General features: G+C 55.2%; 1 protein-coding gene across 7 annotated transcripts in view; it reads right to left on the bottom strand.

The window, feature by feature from the left end:
- Positions 1 to 21,936, bottom strand: part of NFATC2 (nuclear factor of activated T cells 2) — a 158,071-nt gene that overhangs the window by 77,279 nt on the left and 58,856 nt on the right. For all 7 annotated transcript variants that reach the window (XM_046679450.1, XM_046679449.1, XM_046679448.1 and 4 more), the window contains exon 4: positions 455 to 657. In XM_046679450.1, coding sequence (XP_046535406.1) covers positions 455 to 657 — 203 coding nt within the window. The remainder of the gene's footprint in view (positions 1 to 454; positions 658 to 21,936) is intronic.

Consider the following 21,936-nt stretch of genomic DNA (forward strand, 5'->3'; position numbering starts at 1 on the left):
AAGGCAGAAAATGTGAACAACTGGTAAATCTGAGTAAACAGGACACAGGAGTTCTTTGTATGGTTCTTGCAGGTTTTCTGTAAGTTTGAGATCATTTTCTAATAAAAATCTTTTTAAACTCCAATAATGGGTGCCATGTTTCCAAAATTTTAGCCATACGCAGATTAGCTTTGTGAGTTTCTTTAGGTCAAATAAATTTTTTAAATGTCAATAAATTTGACCGTATCCCAAACAACATAATCCAAAGATGCATGAGGACTCTTCTCTCTAATACACATGAAAAATATTTAGGTATAGAACTTTTAAAACAGAAATCTCTATGGGTCCATCACAGATTGGGAACCACCATCCACAGCTGCTTCCTTCAACCCCATAAGGTCCCCTGTCCCAAATCTGCCACTTGGCCCCACTCTCCTCCCCATAAGGAGCCCCCACCCTCAGCCCCCGCCCTTACGTCGCCCTCATGTTGTTTTTTGGTTCCAGAGGGATCTCCAGCACTTTGGTGTTGCCCACGATCTTCTCGTAGCTGGTGGTAGTGACAGTTTTTCCCGTGATCCGGTGCACCTGGTAGAAGGCATGGGGCTTAAGGATCCTCTCATCGGCCGTCCCAATGAAGATCTGAAGTCCCAGGGGCTTGTTTTCCATGTAGCCATGGAGCTGGGGGGACAGAAAACAAATCAAATTATTATGGCAGCCTGAACATGCAGGGTATGGTGGCTGTAGACCAACAAACAAAAAAGATCAGAGGAGCTCGTGGGCATAGAAAGAGCACAGGATCACTGCATTGTCTGGAGGAATGGAGAACCAGAAGCAACCTTGATGTCCAGCCAGAGGGGACTTCTTGGATAAATTACATGGATCTTCTCTAAAATGGAATACTAAGCAGCCGTGGGAAAAAATTTGGTAGATCAGAATTGCAATTATGGAGAAACAGCCAGAAATTATGATTCATTGGTGGGTGGAAGCTGGGGGGAAGTGTCGCATGGTAGTGAGGATAGAAAACAGCCTGAAAAGAGAAACCAGACCTCTTGACAATGGTGGCCTGGGAAGATCAGAAGAATGAACTTTCACTTTTTACATGACTGTGTTAGATTCTGTAATTTAAAAAAGGGAAGAGCAATGCAAAAAATACCATCATCTAAGTCAAAAGGAAATTAGTGACTGGAAGAAAATATGTGAAACATAGAAGAGGCAAAGGATTAGTACCTAGAATATATAAAGAATGTCTACAAGAGAATAAAAGCAGGATTCTGGGCCATCCCATTGAAAATTGACTCCCACCCCTAGGAGCTCTCCCTATCTCCTTTTCCTTCTTTTTATCCCATCTAACACACCATATATTTTCTCAATTCTTTTTGCTTAGGGCTTTCTCCTACAACTAGAACATCACCTCCTTGAGAGCAGTGATGTCTGGTTATTCCAACTTGCCACAAAACCCCAAGCACCTAGAACAATGCTTGGCACGTGGTAGGCATTCTAGTACAGATTTGCTGAATGAATTAGTAAAAGTATCCAACAGAAAGATGGGCAAGAGATTTGAACAGGCAATTCACAGAAAAACAACTAGCCATTAGCACAGAAAAGATGTTCAATTTGACTCATAAACAGGAAAATGCAAATTAAACGACCAGGAGATAACCATTTTTCACCCGTGAGACTGGCACGCATGTAGATATTTGAGAGTATGCATAGGTTTGGGGACTGTGGGGACACAAGCACTCCCATGCAGCTGAGAGAAACATAAATTGGTGTAACTATTTTAAAGAATTTTGGAGTCGCAGCTATTGAAATTAAAAACACATATTCCCTATGACCCAGCAGTTCCATTTCTCAGTATGTGCCCCAGAAGAAATATTGTGCAGCCAGGAGACGTGCAAAAATGTTTACTACAACAAACGGGATAATGATCAATTGGCTTCATCAATAGGCTTCTGAGTAGTCTGACATGTCCAGGCTATCAAAGACTGCAGCAGTTCAAAGAAGGTAACATAGAGATCTCCGAACTGACCCGGATCTAAGACACACTGTTGAAAGAGAAAAACAATTTGCAGAAAATACAGATAGCGTGATGTAACTTATTTTTAAAATGCTGAATGTTTTTGATCCCTCCATTTATACACATGTAAATGCAACGGGGAAAGGTGTGAAAGGATGCACTCCAAACCAACCACACCATGATCTCTTCTAGGGATGGGGGAGGAGACCAAGGTTGGGAAGGTGGCCCAAGAGGACCCGGACTTTCTTCACAGTGTCATAGGAAGAACAGATGCTTTGAAACTTGTGAAACTGACACTGGATGCTGAGTGGAGAGACTGAAGATGGGTTCCTGTCTTGCCGCTGAGAAACGCCGGGCACATCATTTACTCCTTCTGCCCTTCTGCGCGTATTCCTTTCTCTGCAAATCGACGGGAGGTACGACAGGTGACAGCTCACTAAGATCCCACCCTTCCATGAAGTTCTACAAATTCCAGTAGGATCTCCAGTCTACTGCCACAAAGCAAAGGCCCCAGGGCTGTGCTCGCCAATACAGTAAATAACACAGAAATTAAGTAATATTGAAAATTCAGTTTCTCTGTCGCACCAGCCACATTTGAAGCGCTCAGTGGCCCCTAATGGCCGGTGGCCACCATAATGGATGGCACAGATACAGAGCATTTCCATCTTCGAGAAAAGTTCTACTGGATAATGCTGGTCCAGAAGAGGGAGCTCCCTCAAGCCCTTCTAAAAACTACACAAAGAGAAAGGCTGGGATGAAGCAGAGTCAGATGCCAAGCTTTTTCATAATCCGCCTGGCCGATGCCCACGACATTTACATACGTGTCTGACACACACCTGAGAGGCGGCCGAGGGCAAGCAAAATGGAAATCGAAGGCGCAGCTCTTATCTTTCTCCCCCACGCAAACCAAAGAACAGGGCACTGTTCTCAGTGATAAAAATTACAGGAAGGAGGGCAGTGTGGAGAAGAGATTTTGTTTTTTTGTTGTTGTTGCTTTACACTCCGACTCGAGATAAATATATTTCCTCCTCTCACATCCTGGATTTATCAGGAAGTGGTAAACACAGGATCGCAGGGGATTGCGAAGAACAGCAGGTGGAAGAGATAGCGAGCCCGATGGTCTGAGCTGCCTCCCTCCTCCCGATGGCAGAGGAGAAACTGCAGGCGGAGGGCACCATGGGAAACAGCCAGGGAACACCTGCAGATGAACTGTGTCACATCCCCACGGCCCCACCTGGATCTGGCCACTTGTGTCCCCTCCCCCGACGGCAGACTAGGGCAAGCCACCACTGCCTCTCCCTGGAGTGACCACCACTTCCCCCTAACTGGCCTCTTGCTGGTCTTTCACAGAACAGCCCAATGATCTTTAAAAAGTGCAAATCAGACCCAGACACGCCCATGCTTACAACCCTCCAAAGACTTCCTGTGGCCTTAGAAGAAAATCCAAACATGGTGCCACGGTCTTGAGGCTTGTGACAGCCCAGCCTCTGCCTTCTTCTCCCTCTATACCATCAGGCTTCTGCCAAAACCAGCCATCCTTCTGTTCCCTGAGCAAAGGAAACTCTTTCCAACCTCAGGGCCTTTGCACAGCCATCTTCCCTGCCTGGAATACTCTTCCACCAGTACATTTAATCTTGGATCTCCAGGTCTTCCCTGAACCACATTACTGACACACACCCGGCGCTGGAGCCAGCCAGCTTTCAGCCTGACCACTGTTAAATGTTCAAGGATTTTAAAAGCCAGCGGATGTCACTTTGGTAGCTTGAAATCAGCCACAGCAGGAATATTTACACTACAAAAATTGGCAAATGCTACAAATAGGGGCTGTTTTTTGCAGAATCAGATATTAAACATCCACTGGCACACTGCTGGAATAATTATTGTACTACCATCTGAAATTTTCTTTTTTCGTTAGTTGTTTCTTGGCACCTCTCTCTCCCACCTGAACGTGAGGTCCAAGGGAGCAGGGACCTTGTCTATTTTGTTCCGTGTGACGCATAAGCATGTTGAACGAATGGTCACCATCAACAAGAAGGCAGCAGCACAGCGTGCGCTTCCCTCAGGCCGAGCACCGCGTCCACTTTCACAGGCATCACGACAACTCTATGTAAGACGGGCCCATTTCACAGATGAGGAAACCGGGGCCTGCAGAGGTTGGGCAATGTGCCCCAGCCAACACCGTCAGTACAGGGCAGAGCCAGGATGAGAACCCTGGGCTGTCGGGCTCCCAGTCACCCCCTGAACTGACACCCTCTCCGCGCCCTTGGCGTCTGGCAGATTCTCAGCTGCCCTATGATCTATGACTGGAGGTCAAAAAGTACGGATCATGAAACACGAGTAAGTCCTAAATTATAAGACTAAGCATGTTCTTCCTGACGAACGAGAGAGACAGGGGATGGGGGAGAGGAAGGGAGGCAGAGGGAAAGAGAGAAACAGACAACAGAAATCAGCACAAACAAGTAACTCTGCTCCTTGAGAGAGAAACCCAGTGTCTGCATCCTGGAGCGGCGCCCTGGCTGAGCTGGACCAGCTGATCCAATGAGCGCGGACAGAACCCACCTCACCTTGGCGAGTGTCCCTCCCCAGCAAACACCAGAGAGGGGCGTGGTATCGCAGAGAGAAGAAAGGACCTCACTTTGGTCAGACACACCTGAGTCTCAACCCTGGCTCTGCTTCTCACTAGCTGTGTGACTCTGGAGCCGTGACTGCAGCCCTCTGAGTTTCTATCTGCTGACATAAAACAGGGACATCACCTCCCACTCCCCAGGGCTCTTTCGAAGGCTAAACAAGACGACCTTTGCACGGCCCCGAAGCACGGCACACAGCAGGTGCCCGTGAAATGAGAATTTTCCTTGTCATCAGAGGATAACACACATCAAAACACGGCGCTGATAGGACAGGACTGAAGGGAACGGCGGAGAACGAATGTGGAAGACCCACGGAGTGAGAACACCCCAACAGCCTCCGGGGTGGAGCGCAGGCACTCACCCCAGCCTCTCTGTGGATGCCCGGCCCCTGACACGGAGCGCCGGGCGGTGGAGGGCCGGGCAGAGGACCTGGCCACCCCGCAGGAGAAGAAGATTCTCTGATCCACACCCTCCCCTTCCCCAGGGGGAGCAGGGAGGTGACCAGCGCCCTGAGGGCTGAGCAGGCTCCTTCAGGAGGGCCTCGCCATCTCTCCGAAGGTTTGGTAAAACAGCATATAGCCCTTTACTTGCTTCTCCAAAAACTGAGTGATTTGGGTCTTGCAAATAGAGCTTGATGTCTTGGGATGGCACGATCTGGCCTCGAGGTCCCAAACACCCTGTCATCCCCATTCGAGGGAGACTTCAGTCTCGGGGCCTCGCTCCAGCCTTCTGCAAAAGTGCGGCCTTCTCCTGGGCCTGGCGAGCAGGGCGGCCTTCCAGCCAGAGCAGACGCCGGCGCAGCCCGGAGGGTCCAGGTCAGCCAGCGTCCAAAGCGAACGAGGCCCTGCTCCCTGCAGCCGAGACGAGAGCGGCAGTCTGCTGCTTCTAGTAACTTCTCAGGCAGTCAACAAGGCTCCAGGAAGAAGGGGTGCTTCTAGTGCACTGGGCACATCGTGAGGGCTGATGCCGAGCAGGGAGCGTGGCAGCTGGCTCAGCCAGCACACGACGCTCCCGGGAAGGCGGGCCAGCCCTTTTTTGGATGAGAAAGCGGAGGCTCATCCGGCGGGATTAAGTGACTTGCTCCTGACCCCACAGCTCAAAAGCCATCGGGGTGAACCCCAGGGATACGGCCAGACTCACTTCCTCGGTGTCACAGCTGACTCCTGACTCAGGGAAAGGCCAGCTCTCCCAGAGCAGAATTATCCAGATCGTGCGTTTTAGAACAGGCCAGTCCATCCCCCGGCTCCACAAAGGGACCCAGAGGGGAACGTGGCTCCACATGTCAGGGACCCACAGTGTCACCCAGAAAGCTCCTCAGACCCACCCCCACCCCAGTCAGGCTCTGCCCACGCTCAGCGGCCAGTTAACCGTCCTGATGCACAAAGAGCCTCACCACCTGCGGATACTCACTCTTCCTCTGCCTGGTTATAAGAGTCATAAGGGTTCCTTCACCGCAGGATCACCGACAATATAAAAAACATAAATCAACAATATAAAAAATCGACAATATAAAAAACATAAATTATAAAGAAAATACTCCCACAAAATAAGGAAGCATTTTGCTGTACGTCCTTCTGGACTTCAAATCTTCTTTAATGAGATCCCCTCAAGCGACAGCAGAGCGTGCACCAGCCCAGCGCCGTGAACGGCCGGAGCAAACGCTTTAAGGAGGCACGGGCGCTCAGGGTTGTGCCAATGCCAGGTGGGCACCTGAGCGCCACTGCTGCCTTAAATCCTGCCCCCTCCCCGGCCTCGCCCTGTCCCAGCCCTGGAGCGACCGTCCTCTGTAGGAACCACAGCGTTAACCCCTACGGCTGGGCACTGAGGTTGTTCAAACCGTCCCCCCATATAAAGACTGCAAGGAGAACTCGAAAACGACACTTCCTTTTAAATGATTTTTCTATCAACTCTGCGCAGAGCTTTTTAAATCCGCTTAGCTGGACGAAGCTGCCAGCAAACCCAAAATGTGGGATTGATTTTCCACATGGCAGCGGGCCAAAGAAACTGTTTTGAATTTTACCAAAATCAAACTTTAACAATGTTAAGTAGCATTTTTTGTTGTTGAATTTGGAATATTAGGAAATTGGTATCATCCTCAAAGAATTCACTCTGAAAGAAGGGAAAGGCCACGGGGTGTTCTCTTGCCGTTCCCAACGGCACATGGGGCGCGGGGAGAAGGCAGGACCGATGCGCGGGGAGCCCAAATCCCGCCTTTAACCTGGGATGTCAAAGTCACAGAACGTGCCCGCCATCCCAACCCCACGCCCATCACACACACGCGCCAGGGACACCAGTCCGCGACTGTACCATCTCAGTCATCCGAAAGCATCACACAGCCATCCAACGAGCACGCGTAATAACCTCACGGAAAGTCCTACTTCTTGATGCCTCCCTCCGCCTCACCCCATATTGGATGCACCTCACAGTCCCCTCAATTCTGCTTTCTGAAGCGCACCCAAATCCACCACGCTCCCCGCTCCATCACTCCGCCCTACTCCAGCCCCCACCATTTCCCTCCTAAGGAGTCTCCCTGCGCCCCCTCCAGGCCCCACCCAGCTTCCCCCCCGGGGCCAGAAGGACCTTCCACAAACTCCACGCGGCCGTCATTCCCCTGGCTCCCACGCGCATGCGTGACCCGGCCCCACCCACTCGGCGCCCCCACCCCTGACCGCGTCTTCCCTGCGTCGGATCTTTAGGAACGATGCCCCCTCCACCCCGCCCCAACCTTTGTCCAAGTTAATTCTTAGTGGGGCTACAGCGTGTGGCTCAAATATTATTCCCAAGAAGTCTTTCCATGCTCCCCGGACGCGGCGGGGCCTCCCAATAATAGTGTCCTTTGTTGTATTTGTCATAATTGCAAGATATAATCAGTTGCCCAATTACTCACTGCACATCGGCCCCTTTCCATCCTCGTAAAGAGCTATTCGCCGCCCTTTGACAGAAGAGGAAACCGAGGCGCAGAGCTGAGTACGAGGCAGTGCCGGGATTCGAACCCAGGGCTGCCTGCAGGAGGAACACGGCTTCCCTCTGCTCTTGTGGGACTGACTCGAAAGACGGAACAGGGTGCCGCTCCGGCGAAACGCGACCTGGAGGGAACATGGGCACCTGCGAGCAGAGTCTGCAGAAACTGGGGACCCCCAAATCTGTAGCAGACAACCTTGCAGTTATCTTTCAGAACTGCAAACGCACACCCTCTTTGACGTGGTAATTCCACTTCCCGTGCCTGGGTTATCCTGTGCGCGTCCCCGCAGATGTGCGGGAAAAACTAAGGACAAGGTTATTCCATCCAGCACTCTTTAAAATAGGAAAAGATTGGAAACAACCCAAAGCCCGTCAAGAGTACTGGTTAAGTCAGCAGTGGTGTATTATGGAATATAAAGCTGTTATAAAAAAGAATGAGTATGCCAGGGACCAGCATGACAGATAACATGAATGGCACCCCCTGGAGTTGTGCAGTGCACAACCTGAACAACCATATGGGCACCATAAGGAAGCTTTACTATATACTGACAGAGAATAATCTCCAAAATATATCATAAAAGTGAGACTATATCTGTGTTTTTAAGGTGTGTATGTCTGCGTGTGTGTCTATGCAAAATAAAACTAAAAATAAAAGTAGAAAAAAAATCAGGCCCTACTAAGAACATCCACTGGATTTTGATTCTTCCCAGGGAGGAGTTGTGTTGTCCCAGGAGCCCACGGTGCAGCTCCCCTGAACCTATTTGAATGGTTACAATTCAACACAAAAACTATTTTCTGAATGTATAATGTAAAAAATAGCATCAAAACATTCATTCAGAGAAAGAGAAGGAAGCCCTCTGCTTCCTCTGTGAATCCTGACATGTCTTTTAAACCCACAAGGAAGAAAACCAAAGTGATGAAAGTCCAAACGCATGGGAACATCCCGCCCCATCCTACAGGAAAGTCAGGACCCAGCACCCACCCACAGAGCATCCAGGGCGGGAGCCCAAGGTGGAGGCCCCCACAGAGGATGAGCCCGGCGGGGCTCCAGCAGCCTCCCTGTGAGATCAGAGCACGGGGCCTGCACCAAGGGGGAAGCAAACCACACACCACATCCAGTCGAGTAGCGAGTCTCAGTGGCTCAACGTTCAAAATCGATCCCGAATCTAAACTGCCCCTCCTCAGCCCTCCTACCACCACTCTGGTCTGAGCTGCTGCCATCTTCCCAGGACGGCTGGAGGAGACTCTTGTCTGGGCCCACCTCCTGCCTGGACTAGTGCAGTAGACTCTCCACCGGGCCAACCTCCTGCCTGGACGGCTGCAGGAGACTCTTCACCGGGCCCACCTCCTGCCTGGACGGCTGCAGGAGACTTTTGCAGTAGACATGATCCGGCGGCCTCTTCTCCATCTCCAGCGCCCCCTCCGCTCCCTCCACAGCAGCCACACGGGCCTGTTGTCCTCGAGCGAGCCAGGCACATGCCAACCACGCTCCTGCCTCAGCGTCTCAACTCTTCTCCTTCCCTCTGCTGGAATGCTCTTCCCCTCCTGCACGGGGCTCCCCCCTCTTCTCCAGACCTCTCCTCATTCGAGTCCTGACGGGGAGGCCTTCTCCCCCCACTACCCCATCCCACCCCGCCCCAACATGGCTCCTCACCCCAGCTCACTCTCCATCCGCCCACCCGGCTTTCTGTTGCATCAGCCGTTTATCACCACCTGACATTGCGCAACGGATTTATGTCCTCCCGCCGCCCCCGCGAGAACATCCGCAGCCTCTCTGCCCGGTTCACGGAGGCATCCGCGGAGCCCAGGCCGCCGGCGTGAGCGTGAGCAAGCCCGGAGGGAGCGGAGCCAGGAGGAGGGGCCGGCGTGGCCGCAGCTGCTCCGGACCCGCCCCTCCCCCGGCACAAAGCGCTGCTGTGCGGCCCACGCCGGCTGCTCCGGCGCAGACAATGCCCAGCCGGCCGCGCCCGGGGCCTCCCGCTCCGCGTGGGCAGGACTCGCCGGTCCGAAGGCCGCTCCCTGGACCGCCCCCTTCCAGGCAGAGCGGGCGCCATCGCCAGGTGTGCTGAGCAGGGCGCCCCACGCGGCCCTCTGACCCGAGCTGGGGGCCCCGGCTGCACCCGTCCTCGGCCTGGCCGGAGACCCGTGTGGCCAGCGGTGCACGGTGCCCGCCGAGCCCGCCGCGTTTTGCAATCGCGCCGTGAGCCATAAACAGACAATTCGACGTTTTGCACAGGCTCGCAAACAAAACGCGGCAGTCTCCCTCAGTATTCTAAATTAAGAATCAAGTCATTCTATATTTCTCACATCACTGGAAATTAAAACCAGACACATCTACCGCACAGCGAGCACGCTGCCGGGAGAGGCTTCGTGGCCTGAAACACGCTAAATTTGTTTCCAATTACCATGTCCACATTTGAGACCCCGAGGAAACCGTGCGGGCAGATCAGAGGCGAGGCACATTAGCCTAATGGGATTCAGGACCCGGGGCTGCACCCCCATCCCCTCTCCCCATGGACCCCCGACTCCGGGGGTCTTCGAACAAAGAAACTGGCTCATTTGCCCCCTTCCCCTCCTCTCAGGGGCCGGAGACACCGCTCTCCCTTCTCGGCCCCCACCCAGCCCTCTGTGCTCTCAGCTTCTGGTCCAGTCTGCAGAAATGCCAGCTCAGCCATGGCTCCCCACCAGCATCCCCAAGCTGACCCACCGCCTCTCCGGGCCAAGGAGCGACTGAGTCATATAGGAGCGGAGTCTGGAAGTCCTGGATGAAAGGATGCGGGTCTGCTCAGGCGACCTTTGGAGGGAGTGTTGTTGTTTTGTTTCTTTAAGCAGCCAAACAAGTGCTTTTCGCATCTTCTCTCTGTCCCTCCTCCTGGGGGAGAGCCAGTGCATCACTGAGAGCTTTCAGGACCGGGGTGACATCCTGGCACGGACGCACTCTGCCGTGGCGGGGAAGTTAGTTCCCCTCTCTGGGCCTCAGTTTCTCCATCGGTAAATGGGGCTCATGACACTGTACCCTGCTCTGGGCTGGGTTAGAGACACAGCGTGTAGCGAGCACTCGACAGATGTGAACTCTTATTGATATTCTTGTACTACGGCTGGGTGACTTTTGGCAAATTCCTCTTGCCTGGTCACAGCTGCTGGAAGACGTCACCTCGAAGGCTGTCTCAGCTCTAAAATGTCACCATCCTCAGGCACGTTTAGAATGAAACGCAAACTCCTCATCACAGTTCACAGCCCAGGAAACCCTGCGTGACGCGGCCCTTGCCCACGTCACCAACTTCATCTCCCCAGCTCTGGTCCAGCCACCGGGCCTCCTTCCTGTTGCTTAACAGGATGTTTGTTCCTACTTCAGGGCCTTTGCACTTGCTGTTCCCTCAGCCTAGAACACTATTCCACTAGGTCTTCCCACGGCCGGGTCCTCCTGATTCTTGGGGTCTCAGTCTAAACTCAGGGCCTCTCTGAGCAGCTCAGGTCAAGCCTCTCCCCCCGCCCATCACTCCATCACTGCTTCCTGTTGATTTCCTTCCTGATGGTGACCAGTGTTATCTCCTGCTTCTGCTCGCTGTGTGTTCCTCACACTAGAACACAGGCTTGTTCCTCACTGAGCCCCGGCACCTCGAACAGTCGCTGGCACAGAGCAGATGTTCGATAAATATTTGCTGAGTGAATAAGTGACCAGATTGGTTCTCAGGTCCAGCATACTGCCAGGTGACTCACCCCTCTAGCGCCCTGAGAAAGGAGCCCTGTTCGTGTCTGGAAGAGAATCCCCGAGTTTGGAGTCTGCCTAATGCACTGCCGCTCGGGCCACCCTGCAGGAATGCGTCTCACTGTGAAAGAGACACATTATACCAGGCCACCTCCACTGGAGCCAAAGGGGAGACAACTCAGGCTGGAAAAATGAAGTTTACAATCTCTCCTCCAGGCAGGGAGAGACTGGGGCGAAAGTGCAGCGACTTGGCAGCCTTGTGGAGATGGCGAGGGAAGAGCGAGGCAGGGACAACACTCCCTGCCACCCGTATGGTCAGCGAAGACAGCAAGGGGGAGCAGGGGTCCAAACATTCCTCCAGGAGCCTCTTGCTCCAGATCCTGGTCTGATATTGAGCAATAAAGTGTCGACCGTCCACGGGGACCTGGGCTCTGGGACAAGCAGGCAAGGAAGGGAGGACTGAGTCCCGCCGGGGGGGGCGCCAACTGAGGACTGGAGGCAGGTCCTGCAGCTGTGTGACCCTGACCAGTGGTACCCAACACAGCAGCGTGTGAACGCCCCAAGGATGCTGGGGCGAGCATCCCACAGTCCCAGCCCACGGCAGCCCCCTCCAAGCACTGGGAGAAAACATCCCAAAGAATGTGCAATTCAGCTTCCCCAAAATGTTCGCCAAGACGGGACAACGGGGTGAGGCGTAAGTTCTGACGCCCCCTCTCACTGCGGCCAAAAGCTGAAAGGAGCCCGAGATGGTGGGCTGGGAAAAAGCAGGACTGGGGACAGGGGAGCGAGCCCCCGAGGCAGCCGGGGCATTAAGAGGTGCGTTATTCCCAGTCGACTCACACCCCCGCCCCCACCCCAAGGGCCGCGCAGGTCTCGCTGGATCCAGACCAAGAATTCTGAGTCACTTTTGCCACAAGGGGGAAAAAGGAGAAGGCAGACGTGATGTGTACCTTTCCGCACTCTATTTTGGGATTTTAAGATCCAGTTTCTTTCGCTTCAAAGGGTGGGTTTCTCTGCACAGCCCTGTCCCCTGCACACGGCTCGAGCCGCCTCTGCGGCAGAGCAACAGAACGCATCACTCGGGAACAAGGAGCCCGTTCTTGCGTGAGCCTCTCGGGCTCTGGGGCCAGGACGCGATGGGGGGTGTGGGCCGATCCGCTGACTCACCTCCCGCGGAGGCCGGCCCTGCGATCACTCAGTCGTTCGCTCGCTCCCGCACTCAGCAGAGGCCTCCGGAGAAAGGGCCTGCTCGGGAAGCTGCCCCTCACAGGAGGGCCACAGCCCCTCTGCAGGAGGATCGGGGACCCCTCTGATGGATGGGAGTATGCGCGATCATCGTTACCCCGCAGTTTCTTCAGACATGGGGTGAAAAACGAGTGAATTCGGATCTCAACCTCAGCACTACTGACTGCACGGTGACCACTGATTTGGGGGCCAGATAATTCTGTGTTGTGGGGCCGCCCTGTGCATCGTAGGGTGTTGAACAATGTCTCTGGTCTCCACCCACTGGGTGCCAGTAACCCGCCCCCCTAACCCAGTTGTGATGACCAAAATGCCTCTGGACATTGTCAGATGTCCCCTGAGGGACAAAATCAGCCCACTCTTCAATGAAGTTGACTTTAGTGGGGAGGGGCTTTTTCTGAGGAAAATCTGGGTTGGAAACCTGTCCCTCCTCCCTCGGAGAGTGTTTCTGGCAGAACCTCAAAGCCCCTGTCCTCCCATCTCAGCCATTCTCCCACCCCCGACCCCAGGGGCCACCGCCCCCTCTCCCACCAGATTGCTGTGCCCACCCCCTGGACAGGCTCCCTGCTTTTCTCTTGCCCCCATCCTAAATAGGTTCTCCATAACCAGCCGGAGGGAACTTTCTAAGTCAGACCACATCGCATCACCCCTCTCCTCGAAATCCCCCGGTGGCTTCCTGGTGCGTAAAAAATCCAGCTCGAATCCCAGGCCCTGGGAAGTCCAGCCTAGGCGATTCCTTCTTCCGTCTCCAGCTTTCTCTCCTGCTGCTCTTCCCTCGTCCACTGCAGACAGCCCCACAGGCCTCCTTGTACTTCCTGAAACACCCAGGCTCCTGCCCCAGGGCCTTTGCACATACTGTTCCCTCTATCTGGAATGTTCTTTCCCTGATTCTCGCCTGCCGCAGTCCTTATTGTCATTCAAATATCCACTGAAATGAACCCATCCCTGGAGAGGAATCCCCTGGCTACCCCAATATAAAATAAACTTCCTCCCCAGACAGTCTCTCCTAACACCTTCCTTTTCCGCTTAAAACACTTCATCACAATTGAAACGACCCTACTTATGGTTTAGCCTGATCGATGTCTGTTTCCTCTTTGGAATGAACACCTCACTTTTCTCCTTCAAACGGACACAGAGCCTGGCACACAGTAGGTGCCTGATAGGTCATTAATAAGTGAGTAATCTGTATATTCTAAACACTCTACAATGAGCGTATATTATCCTTGTTACAAGAAAAAAACTTAATAAAAAGTAACAGTGGCCGCGCCCTGCCCAGCATTTTTCAAGCTGACCTCTGGAGGCCCCGGCACCTGCTGCCCCCGCGGCTCCCGGGAGCGCTCTGCCTGTGGGGCCAGGAGGACAAGGGCGCTCTGCCGGGTCGCACAGACGAGGGAACCAGGCTCGACTCACCTATGCTCCTCCCAGTGGCAGGTCAGGCGCCTGCGCCGGGCCACGCGCAGTTCTGCACTGACAGGACGGGCAGGGCGGGCGAGAGAGTCGGCTGTGTAAGTTGTGGGCACCGGCTCTCGAAAGAGACTCTCAAAGGTCCCCGGGGACGGTCATCCTAGGACACCTTCCCTGCCCTCCCATCTGGTGGCGTCCTCCAGGGACCCTTCCCAAAGCCCTGTCACATCAACGAGTCCAGTATTCTCCCCTCCGGACCACGGGCTCCAGCAGCGGGTATCAGATGGAGGACCATGGCTCAGAACTCTGAACTGTACTTCACAAACGGTGTGACAGTGTCTTTCTTCAAGGTCACCCGTGGGGGCAGAGACCACTTGCGCTCTCTCCTTTATCCATTTTCTCTTCCTCGGTAACAGGACCCCAATGATCTCAAGTGGCAATGAGCCCAGCTAAGAATCTACACTTCCCAGCCTCGTTTGCAAAGGAATGTGGCCACCCTACTAGGTCTGAGTCGATGAGATGGAAGCAAAAGTGTGGGGAGGACTTGCAGAAAGATTCCTGAGGGGAAGCTAACCCAGCTGGGAAGCGGGCCCCTTTGGCCCTGTCTTCCTTCTTCCTTGGAATTCCACTGCTTGGAATACGGATGTGAGGGCAGCAGCTCCAGCAGTCATTTTGGACCATGCGGTGACCTTGAGTGGAACAGGAAGACAGAAGGAGCCTGGATTCCTGGTGACTTCATAGTACGTTGGCCGGCTCATCTCTAGACTTTCCACGTAAGAGAATAAATTTTTGAGTGTTTAAGCAACTGTTATTTTGGGTTTCTGTTAGATGCAAGTAAACCCTAGCCTAAGTGAAAGACATCGCACCCCAGCACGAGAACATCGTCCCTGCATGCCTTCGGGTCCCCTCCACTGCATTTCAACGGGAGTGAGACGACCATGCCCAGGTAAACCTCCGTTAAAGAAACCACAACAAAACTCAAGATGCAAACAGCAGACACATCAGTGCCAAAGTCTGCTTTACAAAAGGCTTCATCGAAAGTGACTTCTCTAAAGAGCCAGCGCTGGACGTGGACCCGAAAGAACCTGCCACGTCCAGAGAGACCATCCACGCAAGTGCTCAGAAGCCCGGCGGGCACGACCCCACGTCAGTCCGCGCGGCTCCCGCACCAGCTGAAGGAACGTCTAGAAAGGTCTTCCGGAGACAAGAGGGGAAACGGGGAAGGGACGGCCGCTGACACATGCACAGTGACGACGGGGCTCACTCGAAATAAAACTGCTGCTTACTTTCTGTCTGGTTCCCGAATTGCTTTTTCCCGGTTGAGAGGTGCCAGGCCTGCCTGGCAGCTTTCTAAAAATTTGAGATTCAAGTCAAGTCAACAAATATTTGTGGAGCACCGCCTATTCTCAAAAACGCCACGCTGGGGAAAGTCTGTTTAACAGGAGGGTGCTATAATTAACCACAACACGACAACAACAGTGGCAGTTAAGAATGTGTGGAGTGCTCGCTAAATAGCGGGCATTGTTCTAAGCACTGGTGTCCATCGACCCACTCAGTCTTCAAGGCAACCCCGTGAGGCGCGGACTATTATTTTATACAAGAGGGAACTGAGGCACAGAGAGGTTAGGCAATTTGTTCAAGGTCACACAGCGAGGAAGGGAGAGGCCAGGGTTCCAAGCTGGGCAGGTCCAGCTCCAAGGCCCATTCTGTTGACACTGCATGAGATTCTGCTCCTGTTGTGCTGGAAGCGGGAGAGAGCACACCCGTGGCGGTCCCCACACCTCGCCCTTTCTCCAGCCACGTTCCTGAGCTTTTCGAGGACTACTAGTTACTGTATCTTTCTCTTTAAAATTTAACTCATATTATTACTTACAGAAATTTATTTTAAAATAAACTGTATGTCATTACCATAAACAGGAAAGGGGGGATCACCAGTCGGAAATCAAAGGTACACATAAAAACACAACAAAATATACAGAAAACCAAAATAAATACACAAGAAAACAGCACAGGAGGCGCTGGGGAAGACGACCCCTGAGGTCGGGGGTCGGGGACCAGCACCGGGGATCAGGGGACTGTCAGGAAGCGACGTGGGTCGGTGCCCGGACACAGGAGGCGCCAGCACCCCTTTGCTCAAGGACCAGGAAGCTCCACCAAAGACCTAAGTTCGAGAAGAACGTGGCCCCCCACCCGCCCCGGTGCTGGCGAAGGGTCCCGTGTGCGGAGCAGGGGGTGGAAAAGGGAAATCGACCTACGTAGAAAAGTTTCATGTATTTTCCTGAAACCAAAAGTGGCATTTGTTTGGGCAGCCACTGCCCGTCCGTCTGTCCTCTGTCCTGTGGGGTATGCAGCGGTGGGGGAAATGGCTAACGATCAATCGACCAAGCGAAAAGCCTGGCCTGCGGTGCTGGCCGGTTTCCGTGGTGTCAATACACCCGCCGGGGCTGACTTTGAGCCACCAATGTGGTGTCACTGGATCGGGGAGAAGACGTGTGGTGGCACACCACACACACTGCTTCTGCCGGCCGGAGACGATGGGTGTGCCTCACCTCAGGGACAGAGATGACAGTGAGACGCAGGATAGGCCTGACAATTCAACAGTCGGCTCCCAGAGCCGGTACAAGCCGGCTGGGACACAGCCCTGGGGACACACACACACACACACACACACACACAGAGTCTCTCCTTGCCCCCAGCCCCGCTCCCATGAAAGGCTGTAAAGTCCTGCTCTCTGGTCTCTCTCCACGCCCATCACGGCTGCTCCACCCGGCCTCTGCGCCCTCCGCAGCGCCACCGACACCCCTGCGTGCACCCAGCCCCGGCTCCCTCGGGCGGGGAAGCTGGCCCCGAGTCTCGGCTCCTTCTCGCCCCAGCAGGACCTCGAGCGGCCTGTCAATCCAGTCACACACATCTTCCTGTCTAGACAAGGCCACAGGCTGCCAGGGCCCCGGCGTGAGCGCACACACAGCCCTGCTCGCCCTGGCACCGCCGCGCCCCTGCATTGCGCTCGGGGCAGAGCAGCGCGGGGCTGGTGGGGAACCCCGCGCGCACCCGGCTCAGCCCCGAGGGGCCTCTGCACGCGGCGGGGGCGCGGGCGCCGCCCCAGAGAACCGGGCGCTGGCCGCGCCGAGGCATCCGTCATCCTTTCGCTGAAAAGTGGGAAAACAAACAACAAAACCCCGGTCGGCCTCGCTTAATGCGAACCACACACAAAGGCGCAGGAGAAAGCCCTTCCTCTCCGCGCTTCCCTTTTCCGGCCCAGAGCCACCCCGGGCCAAGGGGCTCCTTTCAGAGGGCGGCACCCGCCCGCCCAGCGCTGGAGGGCGCGCCCGGCTCCGCGCCAGGCCCCGGGCGGGCGAGGGCTCACGCAACGCGGGAGGAAGCGCGGCTGTCGAGGCCGAGATGCAGCAGCGCCTTATCGGAGCTTTCCTTTCAAGCGCCTCCAAGCGAGCGCCGGGCGGGGCCGGCAAGGCCGAGCGGGCTCCTTTCATGTCGCCCCATCCGTCCCCCGGCAGCGGAGCCTCCGCGCGCGCACGGAACCCGGCATCATCGGCGCCGGAGGCCGCAGCTGGGGCCAGCGCCTCCGAGGGGCTGAGGTCACGTGCTCCGACCCTGCGCCTCTGCTGAGCCATGTGGCGTTTGCAAAGTCACCAAAACCATCCGCTTGGCCATCCGGGCCCTGGTTTTGCCAGGAAAGCAGAAGAAGCGACTTTAAAGCAGAACCCAGAGTGTAGACACGGGGGCGTGGGAGCGGGCGGCCCCAAGCTCACGTCCCCACTGTCGGCCCGGCTGGCTGTTGGCCTTGGGTAAGTCACTCAGACCCTCGAAACGCTCCCACGTGCGTAAACTGATACAAACGTGTCCCCGCGTGGCGCTAGAGGATGGAAGGAGCTGTCACACGTGGCTCCTAGAGCACTGCCGGCATGTGTGACACCTGCTCCCCGAGCGCTCTCCATCATCTCAGTTGTTAGGATTCATTCTACGTTCTCAGGGGGCTGTTGGGGACACGGAAGGAGGTTCGGTGGCATCATGTCACGTTCGTATGATGTGAAATCAACGACATGCCAGAGAAATGGTTTTGGTCTTACAGGCAGTTCCACACGCTTTCCACTCACGGCGTGAATGTCCCAGACAGACCCAGGGAATCCACTGTCCTCTTGGGGTGAGAGAACCTCGAGTTACCTGAGCATCTTTCCACCCCGGGTGTGACTGTCACTCGCCAGGCCCTGGACACAAGCCAGCTCCTGCACTGTGGCGGCTCTGAAGCAGCAGGAACCCAGCCCAGGGCTGCAGGACGAGCTGGCCGTGCCGACTCCCCGAGTGGCCGGGTGCACCGAGACGGGGACAGAGTCCAGGGCATCCAGGGCGCCTCAGTCCGTGCACGCTTCCCTCATCCATGCCAACATCAGCACCAGGTCCCTGAGCGGGATGCTCTCCCACGGGGATGGGTGGACACACCCAGCAAAGAGCCTGGCCAGGACATTGTGGCTGTGACCACCTGCTTTCTCCGGCCCCATCTGCGTCTCAGATGTAAGATTTGTCAGGACTTTAGGACCCTGCCCCCCCCCCCCCCCCCCGTACAAGGGGGATAACCATGCCCACCTCACGGGCTGTGGAAGGATTAAATGATAGAATACACATGAAGAACTTAAGGAGGTGCCTGGTACCTGCTAAGTGTCAATAAATGTCAGCGCGTACCATCCTCACCACCACCACTGTCATCACAATTTCACACCTTTCTCTAAGGCAGCTCCACGTCGTCATTAGTTTATTTGCTTCATTAGTCCTTCTTAGAATATGGGGCACAGAGGAAGGATGGGGCCCACGCTGCCCCCCATGCCAAGCCCCGCACCAGGCACTGCACCTCCACAGGTTAGCTCAGAGAGGCTAAGTATGCTGCCTAAGGCACCCAGCTCGGAAGGTTGGACCAGAAAGCAAAAGGCAGTCCAGCCAGTTGCTTCCCTGCTGCACCTGCTCCTGCTTCCTCTTTGTTGAAAAACCTCCCTTTTACTTTCAAGTGGAAATGCAGCACACATCAGCGATTCGCTCACACTCCCCGCAAGAGGCACGGCCCCGGCGGATCTCAGGCCCCAAAGCCCTTCTCCTCTGCTGCCGTTTTCAGATCTGCGTTCACTCAGTCAGCTAAGAGCTTAACACGGCTCCATCCGAGTCCTGAGACCTGGGGGCCTGCGAGGATGGAGGGGCTGGAAACTGGCTGCCAGAAAGGAGCCCCCACTGGTCCTCCCACAGCGAGGGTGAGCTTCTCACATCCCGTGGCGGGGAGGTGACAGGCTGAGAGGCCACGACGTGCCAAGAAGAACTTTGGGAAGGCAAAGGAAATGAAGTTTGTTGTAAGAAGGAAAAGCTCACTCGAACTCCGTCAGGATTAGTGAGGCCGGGGTGGCCAAACTCGGGAGTCCTCTGTTAGCTGAGGAAGACGACCACCAGCTGTACCAAACGTGACTGTGGATGGTGGCCCGCCCCCTGCGAGTCATCCTCGCTCGGCAACGAGGCCCATGCAGGACCTCAGTGGACACCCAGACACTGGACAGGCATCGGGTTGTAGGCGATGACCTCCAGATGGGCAGGACAAGACCAACCCACCTCTGTGGGGCCAGAATCCCAGTGAGCCCCAAAGCGGCCTTTCCTACAGGCATTTGAGTGACCAGAAAGTTCAGCTCTGAGGGAACGCGGCTTCTCCAGAATTTAAGGGGGCAGAGAACAGAGAAACCACAGCGTAAACGCCCAGGATGAGGCTCCGTGTAAGGACACACGTATGGTGTGCGCGTCCCGTGCCGGGTTCTGCCTGACCCAGTGCTGAGCTGGGATTTCCTTGCCCATCTAGCAGAAAGCAAGTGGATTCCACAGCGCTTGTTTTTAGCAAGGAGGGGATCTGGAGGGACCAAGGAAACCGACTTGCTCCCTCTTCTAAATTTGTGGGGTCCAATTCCGTGACCTTCTGAGCTTGAAGCCGGCAGTAAATGCAGCCCGTCCCCCATCCCGGGTACGGAGGGAGCTGGAGTGAGCTGTGCCAGCCAGGTTGAGGCCTGCGCGTCCGCGAGGAGGAAGTTAACTCGGGCCTCCGTTATCCCTCCTTTGTCCCTGTGGGAAATCTGTGGATCACAGTGGACGCCCCACCTTCTTCTTAAAAGGAGGACAATAATGTGAGAAGGGAAGGCCAACTTTATAGCTGAAAGTCTGTCTCCTACATTTACGTTTTTTTTAAACACCTTTGCGTAAATGCTTAGACGCTAAAGCCAGGGAGAAGCAGCTTCACTTTTCTAAGCATTTCCCAGAGCAGGTTCCAGGGTCCCCAGCGAGATGCCCAGGAGACCCGAGTGAGGGACTCGAACTGGGCCTGGTTAGAACTGGGGGGAGCTGGGAGCCCAGCTCTGGTCTCAAGGGGGGCGCCGCCCAGCTTCTGCCCGCCATCAGCACGTGGACAGTGGGCTGTTGGCGCTGGTATCGACTGCTAACACCCACCTGTGGGCAGGCGCAGGCCTTGGCTCTCACACACGGTGTTCTCACCTCCGCACGCTCACCAGGCTGCTCCTGAAGCCTGCAAGCCTTTCCTTCACATCCTTCAACACCCCACTCAAACGTCACCTCCTCCAGGAAGCTGTCCCAGATTCCCTGAGGCAGACTGAGCAGGTCAGCCCAGACTCTCACCACCCACTCCCTCTCTGACATCCCTTATCTATTTTAGCCCTTAGTCAGCAAAAAAATAACTAACATTTATTGGACTCATTCTGCCAACCCTCTGCTGATGCTTTATGACCACTATCTCTTTTTTGAGTACTATCATCATCCCACTTTACAGCCATAGAGAGGTTAAGTAACTTGCCCAATGTCACACAGCCAGTAAGTGGCAGAGTCAGGATCCAAACCCAGGTCCTCAGGCTCCATCCCCCTGCTAGTAACCTCTTTGCTAAACTGCCACCCTTGTGACCCCAGTTACTCCTGTGTCCACCTCTCCCGTGAGACCAAGTGCTCCCTGGAGGCAGGGACTGGTCTCATTTCTCCCTCCATCCAGGGTGTGCAGCTGACACTCGGGAAATATTTGTGGACTGAATGAACAGTGCTGCTCAACCTGACCTACTGGATACCCCTGGAAGGTCCCAGGGATGGGGGCGGGCAGTGAGGGTGCCATCCTGGGGCACTCCATCCGGGGTGCACGCTGTGCCCAGCAGCTCAGCTGGGGTTCGGCAGATGGGCCCAAGAGGGGAGAAAGAGCCTCTCACTGAGCAATGGCACTCCCGTCCTGTCCCTGAGAGGGGATGGGAGGCTGCCACAGGGCAGGACTCGCACCCAGCTCCCCAACAAGTCACAGGTTCCCAGAGCCCGCCTCCCACTGGCCATGCACCTTCCAAGGCCGTGCCTCTGCCCGAGGAGACGGCGACAAGCCGGGGTCCAGAGTCAAGGAGCCCATCCTCCTGCTCCCCTGGCAGGAAAAATAACAAATCCACCAGAAAATGAACATGGGAAGAAAGAAGGCCAGGAGCAGGGCCCACAGGTGTGAGACAGGGAACCCGGGCCCAGACTCTGGATGCACACGCACAGAGTCCCTCTGCGCTCACGTCTGACCTTAACGTGGTCCCGTTCTGTGCGACCCTTTCTGCATTTTCCCTCTTCCGACCGCACGTGGTGGAGACCCTGGCTGAGCTACACCACCTCCAGCTTCATGCCCGCCCGGGAGCCCCCTCGGTGCTCCTCTCCTCGGGGATGGTCTCTCCGAGGCCAGTCTGCGGCTCCCACCTCCCGCCTCGGTCCCTCCCCTGGGCTCCAGGGGCAGCCCGGCCGGCCGGCCGTGCAGGGGTCCCTGGGAACAGGAAGAAGCGGGGACACCCTGGGAGGCGGCTCTGTGCAGAGGGCGCTTGGGACACAATCAACAAGCCAGTGGCCTTGTTCAGAGAGGGACCCCCGGCCTCCAGCCCTCAAAGCACCAGCTCCAAGTTAAAGTTAGAGACACGCGAAGCTGCAGCCCCCAGGGGAGCTCG

This window comes from Equus quagga, chromosome 12, assembly GCF_021613505.1.
Source record: "Equus quagga isolate Etosha38 chromosome 12, UCLA_HA_Equagga_1.0, whole genome shotgun sequence".
In the NCBI taxonomy this organism is placed as follows: Eukaryota; Metazoa; Chordata; class Mammalia; order Perissodactyla; family Equidae; genus Equus; species Equus quagga.